The sequence below is a fragment of the Bacillus rossius genome, chromosome 8, assembly GCF_032445375.1.
Source record: "Bacillus rossius redtenbacheri isolate Brsri chromosome 8, Brsri_v3, whole genome shotgun sequence".
NCBI classification, from domain to species: domain Eukaryota; kingdom Metazoa; phylum Arthropoda; class Insecta; order Phasmatodea; family Bacillidae; genus Bacillus; species Bacillus rossius.
The window spans coordinates 70,654,835-70,667,396 of record NC_086336.1 but is presented as its reverse complement, the minus strand read 5'-3'; the positions used below and the strand labels follow the sequence as shown (position 1 = coordinate 70,667,396).

Below are 12,562 nucleotides of genomic sequence, written 5' to 3'. Positions count from 1 at the left end.
TTTTCTTTAAATGATTCATATAATTGGGAATTTTGATTTAATACAATTTCTTAGACATACGCCATTACAGTTTTGCACTGTTTGTCATGGGAAAAATTTATAAATGTAATATCAGAAATAAATATGGAAACATAAACCCAGACAAAACAAGCCTAAATCAGCTGATGTCAAGCATGTTTAGGTTCATCGTTGGGTTTATATGTTTGGCATCAGTTGATTTTGTTTGTTCTCTATGGGTTTATGTTTTTTTCTTAGTTTGTTTTTCTTGAATGCAATGGCTTATGCGAAAGGAATTGTATTAAACTGACTGAATTGTTATTTGGCTATTACGCTTTTGAGAAGTCATTTCGAGCCAGTTATTTAACACTTCCTTGTTTGAGTGTTAAACTTTCGTTCGCAGACTTATATTAACTGTGATTATAAAAACAACACTGCAGCAAAAAAATCTAATTAGGAAATGAACAATTCATGTCTCTAGGAATAAGTAAGACAATTTAGTTTATCATCAGTAGATGTAACTGTGAACACTTGTGTGTATCTACTAATTGTTCAATTAGACCACATTGGTTGCAGACACGGCGTAAGGTACTCTTAACCAATAACAAAACAACATTAACTATATATGCAAATCACTTCCATGTCACTTAAATTTTTTTTTTCGAAAACAGTCAATCTAAAAATAATCATAGGGATCAAGAATCCCACTAACATTATTTTATTCAATCGGGCAGCAATTCGACCGCATAAAATATCCGGGTCAGATGGCATTAGATTTTAAAAATAATTTTTGTTTTGTATCCCAGTGACGACGTCATAAGAGACGGAAAGTCACATGCCTAAAAAAGATAACCGCCCCAGCATTTATCGGCAGTAATTTCCCGAAATCAGAACTTTTTGATCGGGACTACAAAACAGGGCCTTCCAAACAAGAGGCCAGTGAGTTTCCATACACTGTCAGCAGTTACAGTAACCCATACAGAATGTTCAAGAAAGAATGTACCTAAAATAAACGAAGGTTTCTTGGTAGTTTGAGGTAAAAATGGATTCCGACTTTCGAGTTCTGCGTTAATTTATAAACAATGCAAACACACTGATTTGGAAAGAAGAAAAGTGAATTTTCTGTGGACTTTGCAGGTTGTTGAATGATTTTTAAACACTAATTTTGAATCCAAGTAAAAAGAAAAATACGAACAATACCATTAAAGTTATGAATATATCAATAAATTTTATTCACCTGCTTATTGGCTGCCGACTTAGGAGAAATTCCAAATAGATAGCCTTCGATTCTATACTTCTTTCGTCGAGGGTTTATTATTGGCCCAGAGTTCTTAAAATCTAAATTGATGTTTGATGTACAATGAGAATGACTTGAGCAGCGGTAAGTATAGTTGTATGAATTCAGCGTGACGCGAAATGAATCCACGAATTACTTTTCGGCCTGAGCGCTTGACGTCAGCTGACATTGGCCTGGTCTTCGCGTGCCGGCACTGAGGCGGTTCCGTGACAACCAGAGTTGCGCCACTCGGCGTGTTGCGTGACGTCAGGCGGGAGCCGAGCCGCCGACAGCAGCTGGTAACCATGGCAACTGCGCGGGACTCCGGACGCCCGGTCCAGCACACAAGAGTCTAGCGACAGGGCTGCCACCTGTCGCGCCAGGGTCGCCGACACTGGGCCACAGGCCCGTGGTCGCGTGGCCTGGTTGTTCCCAGGCGAGTGACCGCCGTCCAGAGAACCCAAGTGCCCGGAGACCGGAGAAATTCGCGGGTACATTTCGCGATAGGCTAGAATTCAAGTAGTTGTACCTCTGTGATGCATCTGCTATTGGCTCACAACTCACCTGGATGACTCTGGGCCAATGAGAAAAACTCAACTAAAGCAGCATCAAATCACAGACTGCTACGTTTGGACGTCTCACAAGACAGCAGCCAATGAGTGGGTGACATTTGAATGAGTGTACGTAGAACTATGGAGTTCATGCTAGAGGTCATTGAACCCGCGAATTTTTCAGGTCCCTACTTATAAGATTTCCTGAGAATCCCAATAATAATTATAGTTTTAATTTTCGTCCCAAGTCCAAGCATAAAAAAAAATTCTAAGCTCTACCCAGGGATTCCCCCCTCCCCCTTCCACCCCAGCGCCCCTGTGTTTCCCTCGCTGGCCGACCTGAGTTTGAACCAGCTTCTTCGCCCACCGGAGTCAAAAAGAAATGCAATGTTGCAAGTATGGACAAAGCGTACTGAAGTACATCAATAAGCAGAGATATCCCGTGACGTATTCTAGGGACCGGAAAAATTCGCGAATTCAGTGACCTACAGGATAGACTCCAATATTCTATATGCACTCGGGCAAATTACATCTGCTCGTTGGCTAATGTCTCGTGACACCTATTAACTAAAATGCTTTTGATTCGATACTTATTTCGTTGAGGATTATTTATTGGCTGAGAGTCCTTCAGACAACCTGTAATCCAATCACTGAAGCAGCAAAAAGTTAAACACATTTTGATTCTAGCCTATCGCGAAATGAAACCGCGAATTTTTCCGGTCTCTACGTATTACCGCGTAATAAAAGTCAGCGAGCTCGAAAGAGCAACTTGCGGTTGAACTTAGCTCGGGACTGTGGGACTGCGGCAGTAGCTACAAGGAGAACATGTGTGGTGAGTAGAGGCGGGTTTCCCCTGCGGAGTTTGCATCGCCCCAAGGACCGCACACCCGGGCGAAACTTTATAGTTTGATAATCTGCTCTGGGACTGGCGTGGCTCTGCATGCGTACCAACCCGTCAGTAAACACGGCAAGGAAAACCATCAAATAACATGTAAGGAAAAGTAAGTAATTTTAATATTTATAAGTGCCTACATTCGGTAAACTAATTGCAATAACTTATATATTCCTGTTAAATGTTTACTTTCTTTATTTTGTTAAAATACATTTTTATATCTGCATGCTCAAAATTTTACAGCCATGCAGAGAGGTATATTTGATAGGCTACTTTTTTCAGAAGTCTTTCGTTTCGGAGGGGATTTTATTTATAACTCGCAACTAACATCTTAACCGTCGCAATTCAGATATTCCAACTGAATTTAAAGAGAGGATTTCAAGTTATCTAGTAACCAAAACCACTAAAGTAAACATATGCGTAAGACTGTAAACAACTGTCACAAAAATTTGGTTTTTTTTTTTTTTTGCCGAGTACCTACAAAAATTAAAGGTATTTGTAAACCGTTCACCGAATAGCTTTCCAGTATTAACTACGCACCTTAAAAAACATAATGAAACAAAATAAAGTCAGATTATTGAATATGCGCATATATTTCCCATGCTTTTTTTAAAAAAAAATATATGCTTGAATGAAACATCATTTAAAATAAAATCTCAAACAAACGTGTTTCATATAAGCAAAAATAGCCACAGCCGTGTGTTGTACATGTTACAATGTATTTATTGTAGTATTATAAACTATTTCTTGGCGACTGGTCTCCGGAGGAATCTTATGTAAAAGTGCAGAAAGTGTTTTTTTTTCCGCCTAGAGCCAGCCGCGGCTGTGCGTATCTCCGAGAACAGCGGTCTCATTAGAGCGATGCTGTCGCCTAGCCTCCCCCTCTAGGCGCGCCCCCTGAAGCTAACCGCGCCCCCTTAATGAACCAGCGGCCCGCTGCACCGCCGCTAAGCCCCCGAGTCGCAGAGGACTTCCCCCTCCCTCTCTCTTACAACACCGCTCCTGTGAGCGCCCGGGTCAAATGAAACAATACTCTCTTTCTGAAGTCAACCTCAGGCCCGTCACACACACACATGAATATTTAGAACATTCGTCTGGCAACGTGAAAAATATTTCAAAGACTTGTGTATAGGGACTGAAATAATTCGCTGTTTCAATGACCTCTAGGATATGCTCCACAGTATTTGATCCCCGCATGACCCGGCCCAGAGTTTTCCCTGTGTCTATGCAGGTTTTACCTGGGTCACTTTAGTTAGCTTTTAGGCTAGACGTTCAATGGGGCGTCAGCCATGGCGCCAATCGCAGCCATGGCTGGCCAGTAAACCCCAATTAGCACATGATGCACGCGCCTTTGTCCTGCATGGTTAAAAACCCGCATGGTAGAGTGTATAGGCTTTGGCCTGAGGCACACTTATGACCTCCCCTAACCTGGATCCTCCCCTTACACACTAAGAATAATTTAGGCTAGGAAAAAAACAGTCCTGTACGTACTTGAACAAATATCGCCTGCTCATTGGCTGCTGACTTTGTGAGACGTCTCAACTGGGTGGCCTGTTAGTCGACACGTTTTTGGTTGAGAGTCCCTCATTGGCCCAGAGTCCTCCAGATAAACCCTGAGCCAATAGAAGCATCGCAAAGTAATGGGTGTTTGCATGTTGGACCTATCGCGAAATGAACCAGCGAATTCTTCCTGTCCCTAACCAACGATTCCATTGGCTTATTTCTTAGTGAGAACCATTTCTCGTGCTCTTTAATCGGCACTACCTGACTGTCTCCTAGCTGCGCTTCTATGGCTCGGTCGTGTCCTTATAACTGCGGTCTAATGAACACAGTGTAAGAGTTGGTGGTTTTACTTTCCAGCTTGCGAACAAGTGAATCAGCTAATCTACCTGTGCACTTCTCGGGGAGATGTTTCGAGACTAGCTGAGCGCGAAGCACTGCACTGAGAGAAAGGTTTGTTTGCCTCAACAAAATATTTGTTTATATATGGCGAAATGAATATATTTAGTTAATTCAAACAAATATTTTGTAGTAGGAAAGATTCTGTTGACCCAACAAAATGATTTTGTCAACTCAAATGTTTATTTAATTAGATGTAACAAATTATTTTTAGAGACCAGAAAAATTCGCGGGTTCATTGACCTTCAGGATAGACTCCAATATCCTCTGCACACTCGGGCAAATGCAAACTGTTCATTGGCTGCTGACTTGTGAGTCGTCTCGACTGGGTGGCCTGTGATTCGACACTTCCTATGAGTGAGGGTCTTTAATTGGCCCTCAGTCCTCCAGATTAACAGTGAACCAATGGCAGAAGCAGCACTTAGGTAAAATTATTTGAATTTTAGCATAACACGAAATGAATCCGCGAATTTTTCCGGTCCCTAATTTTTTTTTTTTTTTTTTTTTGCTTTCCGAGTTTGGTTAAACTAACAAAATATTTTGTTCCAACCAAGTAAATATTTTTTTATTCGTCATATATAAACAAATATTTGTTTGATTCAAACAGACCTTTTTCCTCTCTGTGTGTAGCATCGCATGCGCGCGAGGACACCACAGAGCAGTCTGCAGTTCGGAAGTGGGACTGTCCGTTGTGCTCGCCACCACAATGGCGCGTCTGGCCAGCGATACGGCGGGACGCAATCCGCCAATCACTGCCCGCAGGGACGAGCTGGCGAGGTGTCGGACCGGGCCAGCCAGCCGGACAGACCAATCGGACGACCGCATCAAAGCACCCGCCACTCCATCCTGTAACCGAGCTGTTAATTATAGCCCGGCTCAACTATCCACACCTCGATTAGCTTCGGGAATGAGGAGGGGGTGACAAGCGTATCAATGGAGAGCGAGTTCGGGGGGCCTATTGTGAGCGGCAGAGGGACTTCCGGGGCCAGTCGCACTCCCGGTGGACACGGCGGGAGTGGGGTGAGCTTCCCTGTACCGCCCGCGGAGCTGGAGGCTCCAGCCCAGCGCCCTTGGAGGCACTTCGCGGAGGTGCGTCATTGCTAGGGACCGGAAAAATTCGCAGTTTCAATGACCACTAGGATAGACTCCACGATTCTCTATGTACTCGGGCAACTACTATCACCTGGTCATTGGCTACCGACTCGGGACACCTGTTTTACTGCGATTCTTATGATTCGATACTTCTTTTGTTGAGTGTTTGCCATTGGCTCAGAGTCCTTCAGGTAAATTGCGGTCCAATCACTGACGCAGCATTAAGCTAAACGAGTTTGGATTCCAGCCTGTCTCGAAAGGAATCCGCGAATTTTTCCGGTCTCTAGTCATTGGTCCTGGAGGCGTTTGCTCCCAGTTTTTTGTCATGAAGTCGTTTACCCTGAATATTTAGACAAACAATTTCAGTACAAACTTGGTTAGGACAAAAAAAAAAGCTTTGGGATAAGTGACTTTAGCACAAACGACTTTAAGACAAGAGAGTTTAGGGACAACGGCGTCAGGGTAAACGACTGTAGGACAAATGACTTTAGGATAAATGACTATAGGATATACGTATTTAGGACAAACTAGTTTCGAACGAACGTCAATGAGGTTAGTACAAACGATGTCAGGACGAACGACTTGCTGGTTGTTGGATGTGAGCATTGTTTCAGTGATAAAATAAGGATCTCGAAGAGGGATGTGATTTTTGCCTAGTACTGATCAGGCAAGGCATGTGTTGCTCCATCTAACTATCATTAATATCACAATTTCTTTTTAATTAAATTAATCCCACCGCACCGTGTTTAACAGCGATTATCAATTCATTAACTGCCTGCAACCGAATTATAAATTCTTCTTGTTCTCGTGGTTGGATGAATTGTTTTTATTTACCTTTCATGGCTATTTAAGGGAGAACCACGGACGTCCTATATTGTCATACGTATTTCCTCATTGGCTGAGTTTCTGTTTAGTAAAGATAAAAGTATAGATAGGAAGATATAGATATAGATGGATACAGATATACATATGTATACAGGTATAAAGATAGAATGAGGGATAAATATTGATATATAAAAATAGATGGAGCGAGGGATATATATGTAGAGAGAGATATAGAGAGATAGTTTGGGATTTATATAGAAACATAGATACATAGCGATATATAGAGAGAGATATGGAGAGATATTGATATATATAGATGTATAATTATAGAAAGATAGATATAGAGAGATTTTAGTATACAGAGAGAAATATAGTGCGATTTATAGAGTTTTAAATATAGAAAGATAGGAGAGATATATAAAAATAGAGATGCTTTGTACATGTGTACCTACTTCAAACAAATTACAAACATATTGAGAGAAGCATAGCAGTGCGTGCCTGGCATTAGCTAGTACTAAATAAAATATATTGTAACTTTGTACAATATGGATATTATAATTTTCGCATACATGAAATATTGTTTCTAGTTAAAAGTAAGTATTTTTACAAAAATGGGTGCATAATTTTATTATTTATTGACGTTTCATTGAAGCATAACATATTTTAAACCACGGAAAAGATAATCGAATATTCAACAATTTTATTTTGTTTTATTATGCTTGTTATGTGCGCAGTTAATACTGAAAAGTTATTCAGGGAAGGGTTAGAAATAACTTTAACTATTGGACGTACAGGTACAACAAAAAGCATAAATGCTTGGGCAAGAATCCGAACGCACTATTTCTGCGAACGCCATGTAAATTTACAAATTTACAAACATATGTAATTTTACGTTATTGTGTTCCACTTAAAAAAACGCACAGTGCTGTCTTGAAGTTAAATATTTAGGTGTTGAGAGAGATTTTATTATTAAAAAAACAATATGTAGGAAATAAATATACTTTATTCAAAATTAATAATGTTAATTTGATGTGTTTACATTTGGGAGTTTATATTTGGCAATCTAGAGGGGGTATTTCGTAGGCATTATATATCTGAGGTTAAAATTTTAAATATCGGGGTGTTTTATTACTGCTAAGACTTGGTTTTCAATATCAGTTAATAATGCCTAGGGGCAGTCCTTTTTCGCGAATAAATACGAACGCCTATTAGACTGCAACAAGGTATACGGGCACCAGCGGCTTCTTCCTTGTGATTGGCGGCCGTCTGCGTGAGAAGTCGTTGCCTTGTGCGACCGAGCCACTCAGGACGCGTTTGCTTCCGCTCTGAATTACTGTGATTGTTGTTTTAACAATCGTCATGTACCTGAAAGAAACTCACCCAATCACGAAACACGGACGATGCTACAGTGTTTTTAACTTTCAGCTGGTCTCGGAATCTTTTCGCGAAATATGCATGGTCCTAGTGATGCCTAGGGACCTGAAAAATTCGCGGGTTCAATGACATCTAGCATGAACTCCGTAGTTCTACGTACACTCATTCAAATGTCACCCACTCATTGGCTGCTGTCTTGTGAGACGTCCCAACGTAGCAGCCTGTGATTTGATACTGCTTTAGTTTTTTCCTCATTGGCCCAGAGTCATCCAGGTGAGTTGTGAGCCAATATAGCAGAGGCAGCACTGAGGTGTAACTATTTGAATTCTAGCCTATCGCGAAATGAATCCGCGAATTTTTCCGGTCTCTATCTGATGCCGTAGAACTTGTTGTTGCTACTGGGTGAGGTGTGGAGCCAACTCTGTGTGTCTGTCTCCGTGGAGGGGCGAGCCCTCTCGACCAGGGGGGGGGGGGGGAGGTGGACAGGGGCGCCGGAGGCGAAGGCCTGGGGGTCGACACGTGTCCGGGGGGGCCCCCTGGGGACACGCCTGTCGACCAGCCCCCCCCCCCTCCCTCCCCACCGCAGGGCGCGGCTCGAGCGGAAGGGCGTATCCCGCTCTGAAGGTAACGGAGAGCGACAGGAGGATGATTTCCGGAATCCAACTTACTTCTCACGGAAGGGCATTTATTGGCTTCGTGCAGTCTTGCCTAGGGGTACAGACCTGAAAAATTCGCGGATTCATTCCGTGTTATGCTAAAATTCAAATAATTTTACCTGCGTGCTGCTTCTGCCATTGGTTCACTGTTAATCTGGACGACTGAGGGCCAATTAGAGACCCTCACTCATAGAAGTGTCGAATCACAGGCCACCCAGTCGAGACGACTAACAAGTCAGCAGCCAATGAACAGTTGGCATTTGCCCGAGTGTGCAGAGGATATTGGATTATATCCTGAAGGTCAATGAACATGCGAATTTTTCCGGTCTCTACCTAGGGGTCACTGAAAGCCTAGAAATAACTAAAGACTGAAAAAAATGCAAAGTGGTTTCATTGACTTCCAGGATAGACTCCACGATCCTCTGTACACTCGGGTAATTGTCACCTGTTCATTGGCCGGTGACTTGTGATTTGATACTTATTTGACTGATGGTCTCTAATTGGTCCAGAGTCCTCCAGATTAACAGCGAACCAATAGAATAAGCAGCAAAAAAGTAAAAAAAAAATATTTTTTGTGTATCATTAAGTGAATCAATGAATTGTTCTGGTCTCTAATTATAAGGCCTCTAACGACAAAACCTTTTTTCCAACATGGAAAAATGTAGGGAAGGGAAACAAAATCTCTTGCTGAACAACAATATATATATATAATACTACCAGACAGAAATAAACATTTTAACGAGTCGGAAGAATTTTTGCAAGCTTGCGTTTAAAAAAAGAAAAAAAAACTTTTATATTAAATACTCTGTTCAAAAGCGGCTATACATGTAAAAATTTCAAACTACATTTACTAATTCTTTTGCGGTTACACAAAAAATCGTTCCTTGTTCATCCAAACAAAAAACCTTTTCGGCTACACAGAGAGAAAGTTCTCTATCAGTTAATAAAACACTCTTTTTGCAGCATCATTTTTTAATCAAATTAAATACATTTTCCGATAGGACGCACAGTAAATAAATCACAGAGAATTTAGCCTGAAATAAATCTCCTGATGGAAAAAGAAGAACTTATTTGTATATATGCAGGCAGGAATTTAAGGTTGGCTTGGATCCAGAATAATCCGAGCTATTTCCCAATAAATACTGATCATTTCTAATGTTTGGTTTTGAAACAGAGGGCATTCACTATCGGTAGGGACTGTACAGTTCCTCAGGCCACGTGTAGATGGGTTGACGGCCATTGCTAAGTCCAGCAACTAGTTAGTTGAATATCGGCATGCAACTTGCTTTGATCCTTGAAAGGCGAGGCCTGTATCTGTAGTCCAATGCAAAGTACTGATGTACAATTTTGCTGTCACTACAAAAAATTAAAGTAGATGGAAAAATTCGTGGACTTATTTCGCGAAAGACCAAAATTCAAATAGCCTACTGATACCTTTGCGCTTCATCAATTGTTCCACTGTTTACCTGGACGATTCTGGGCCAATGAGAGACTCACAGTCGAAGAAGTGTCGGATCACAGACAAACCAGTACAGACACTCTCTAGTCAGCAGCCAATGAGCAGCGGATATTTCCTCAAGTATGTAGCGGACCGCGCAGTCTATCCTGGAGGTCACTGAAACAGCGAATTTTTTTCGAGTGCCAGTTAATTCGCAATATTTTCCTATCCTCAACCATCGCTAGGGACCTTAAAAATTCCCGGTTTCAGTGAACTCTAGGATAGGTTCTACAATCCTCTGCATACTTGAGCAAATATCCCCTGCTCATTGGCTGCTGAGTTATAAGACGTCACAACTGGGTTGTCCATGTTTAATACTTCCTTGGCCCAGAGTCTCTTATAGGCTCCGAGACTTCCAGGTAAACTATGAGTAGTTATAAAGAAATTTCGCACGTTCATTAAGTCACAAGTTAGAATGCAAACCTTCACTCGCACTCTCGCACTGTGTTCGTGATTGGACCGCATTTATCTGGACACGCCCCTCTACGACCGTGAGCCAACGATACCCAGCTAGGAGAGAAGTAAATTGATCAGCTAGTGCCGATTATAAAGGATAAAAATGTCCTCTTTAAGAATTCCCTATGGGAAAGCAAATATGGCCCTAAGGCCAGACGAATCCGCCAAATAATCTCCGGGTCTCTGAAATAGCAGTAACGAATCGCAAGCATCCCAGCAAACAGGTATCTTCCAATCGGTAAATTGTCACAAAATTAGGGTTGGCCTATAAATGTTTAATGTATTATTTGCGATCAAATGAAGAAATCAATGTACACATTTTGTCTGTGCCACAATAATGTGTTAGGATATACCTACGCAGCTTTGACATTTTTCGTGCATCAGTAAAAACAATATTTTGCAAATGGTTAGAGACCTGAAAAATTCGCGGTTTCGATGGCCTTCAGGATAGACTGCACATACCCCTGTACACTCGGGAAAATAACGCAAGTTCATTGGCTGCCGATTTGTAAGTCGTCTCAGCTGGTTTGTCTGTGATTCGATCCTTCTTTGGTTGAGGGTTTATAACTGGTTGAGATTCGTCCAGATGAACAGTAAGCCAATAGCAAAATTATCTAAGAGGTATATGTGTTTGAATTCTAGCCTATCACCGAATGAATCCGCGAATTTTGCAGGTCTCTATACAAATGGGGTATCAAAAAAAATATTGATTTTGCGTGAAAAGTAAGGGGGGGGGGGGGGGAAGGTGCAGTGCTGGAATCGTTCGTGTCGCTAACCATGTCTGCACTCGCGCGCGGGACCGCGGCGCGTGGCCCGCAGGGGTAATTAGTTAATTAGTTAATTAGTTAATCAACTAGTCGTCGCGCGGACCTGCTCGGCGGGCGGGTCGTATGTCCGGTGACGGGGCAGTCCGGCCAGGCCCGGGACGCAACTAGGTTCCGATAAGAACCAGACGGCGACCCTCCGTCACGTGTATACACTCGCAAATCCATTTTTCCGAGAGGCTAGAATCCAAATAGTTCCGCGAAAGCCTGTGATCTTCATTAAAGTTCAAATAGTTATTCGGTCGAGGTGCTTTTACTAGTGGATCGTAGACTATTGCAGAGAAAGAAAAAGGTAAAAGTGTTCATTTCCAGCCTCTCACGAAATGAATCCGGGAAAATTGTTCAGCCTCCTGTCCACGAGACGAGCGCAGCATTGCTTCCTCCAGTAGTTCCTCGTCGTGGTATTCGCCTCACGTTACTGGGACCCGGGCAGGGCTTGGGCCGGCCTCTCTGCCTCTTTCCACCCCTCACCCCTCCTGATATCCCTTCTCGAGGGCCGCGACTCGCTGGGAGCGCAGATAAGGGCGTCTCCCCCGGGGGCAGGAGGGACTTCGCCCCTGGCCGGCAGGGCGGGATGCTGCGACACCACTTGTATGGCGGCGCTGAGAGGATATCTGGCTATTGCCGAGGTCCTGCAGAACTAGCGGTATCGTTAGAGACTGGAAAAAATTCGCGGATTCATTTCGCGATAAGCTAGAATTCAAATAGTTATACCTCAGTGCTGCTTCTGCTATTGGCTCACAACTCACCTGGATGGATGACTCTGGGCCAATGAGAAGAAAACTCAACTAAAGCAGCATCAGATCACAGACTGCTACGTTAGGACGTCTCGCAAGACAGCTGCCAATGAGTGGGTGACATATTTGAATGAGTGTACGTAGAACTATGGAGTTCATGCTAGAGGTCATTGAACCCGCGAATTTTTCCAGTCCCTAGCTCTTCGTCCTCCTGCTGCTGACACTATCTACCAACTGTCCGCATTTTATATTGGAGTATGCAACAGGAGTATTGGAATTATTAGTAATATTAATTTTATACAAAGCGTAGTTTTATGAATTATTAATATGATATTTTTCCCCTAGAAGTTTTATCGATATTAGATTCTTTTTTTAAGACAGATAATTTTTTTAAATATTATAAAAACTAGTGTTAACATATTTTATTATTCATTTGTGTTTTTTTTTTGTATTTTCTTGTAGTTATATTTAGGTTTTGTATTTCT

General features: G+C 42.2%; 2 protein-coding genes across 2 annotated transcripts in view; one reads left to right on the top strand and one right to left on the bottom strand.

Moving 5' to 3' along the window:
* Nucleotides 1–12,562, bottom strand: part of LOC134535412 (inactive dipeptidyl peptidase 10-like) — a 344,969-nt gene that overhangs the window by 227,082 nt on the left and 105,325 nt on the right. The window lies entirely within an intron of this gene.
* The window catches only part of LOC134535241 (very long chain fatty acid elongase AAEL008004-like), a 46,094-nt gene continuing 39,080 nt past the window's right edge, over nucleotides 5,549–12,562 (top strand). Inside the window, exon 1 of the mRNA XM_063374311.1 lies at nucleotides 5,549–5,704. Coding sequence (XP_063230381.1) covers nucleotides 5,549–5,704 — 156 coding nt within the window. The remainder of the gene's footprint in view (nucleotides 5,705–12,562) is intronic.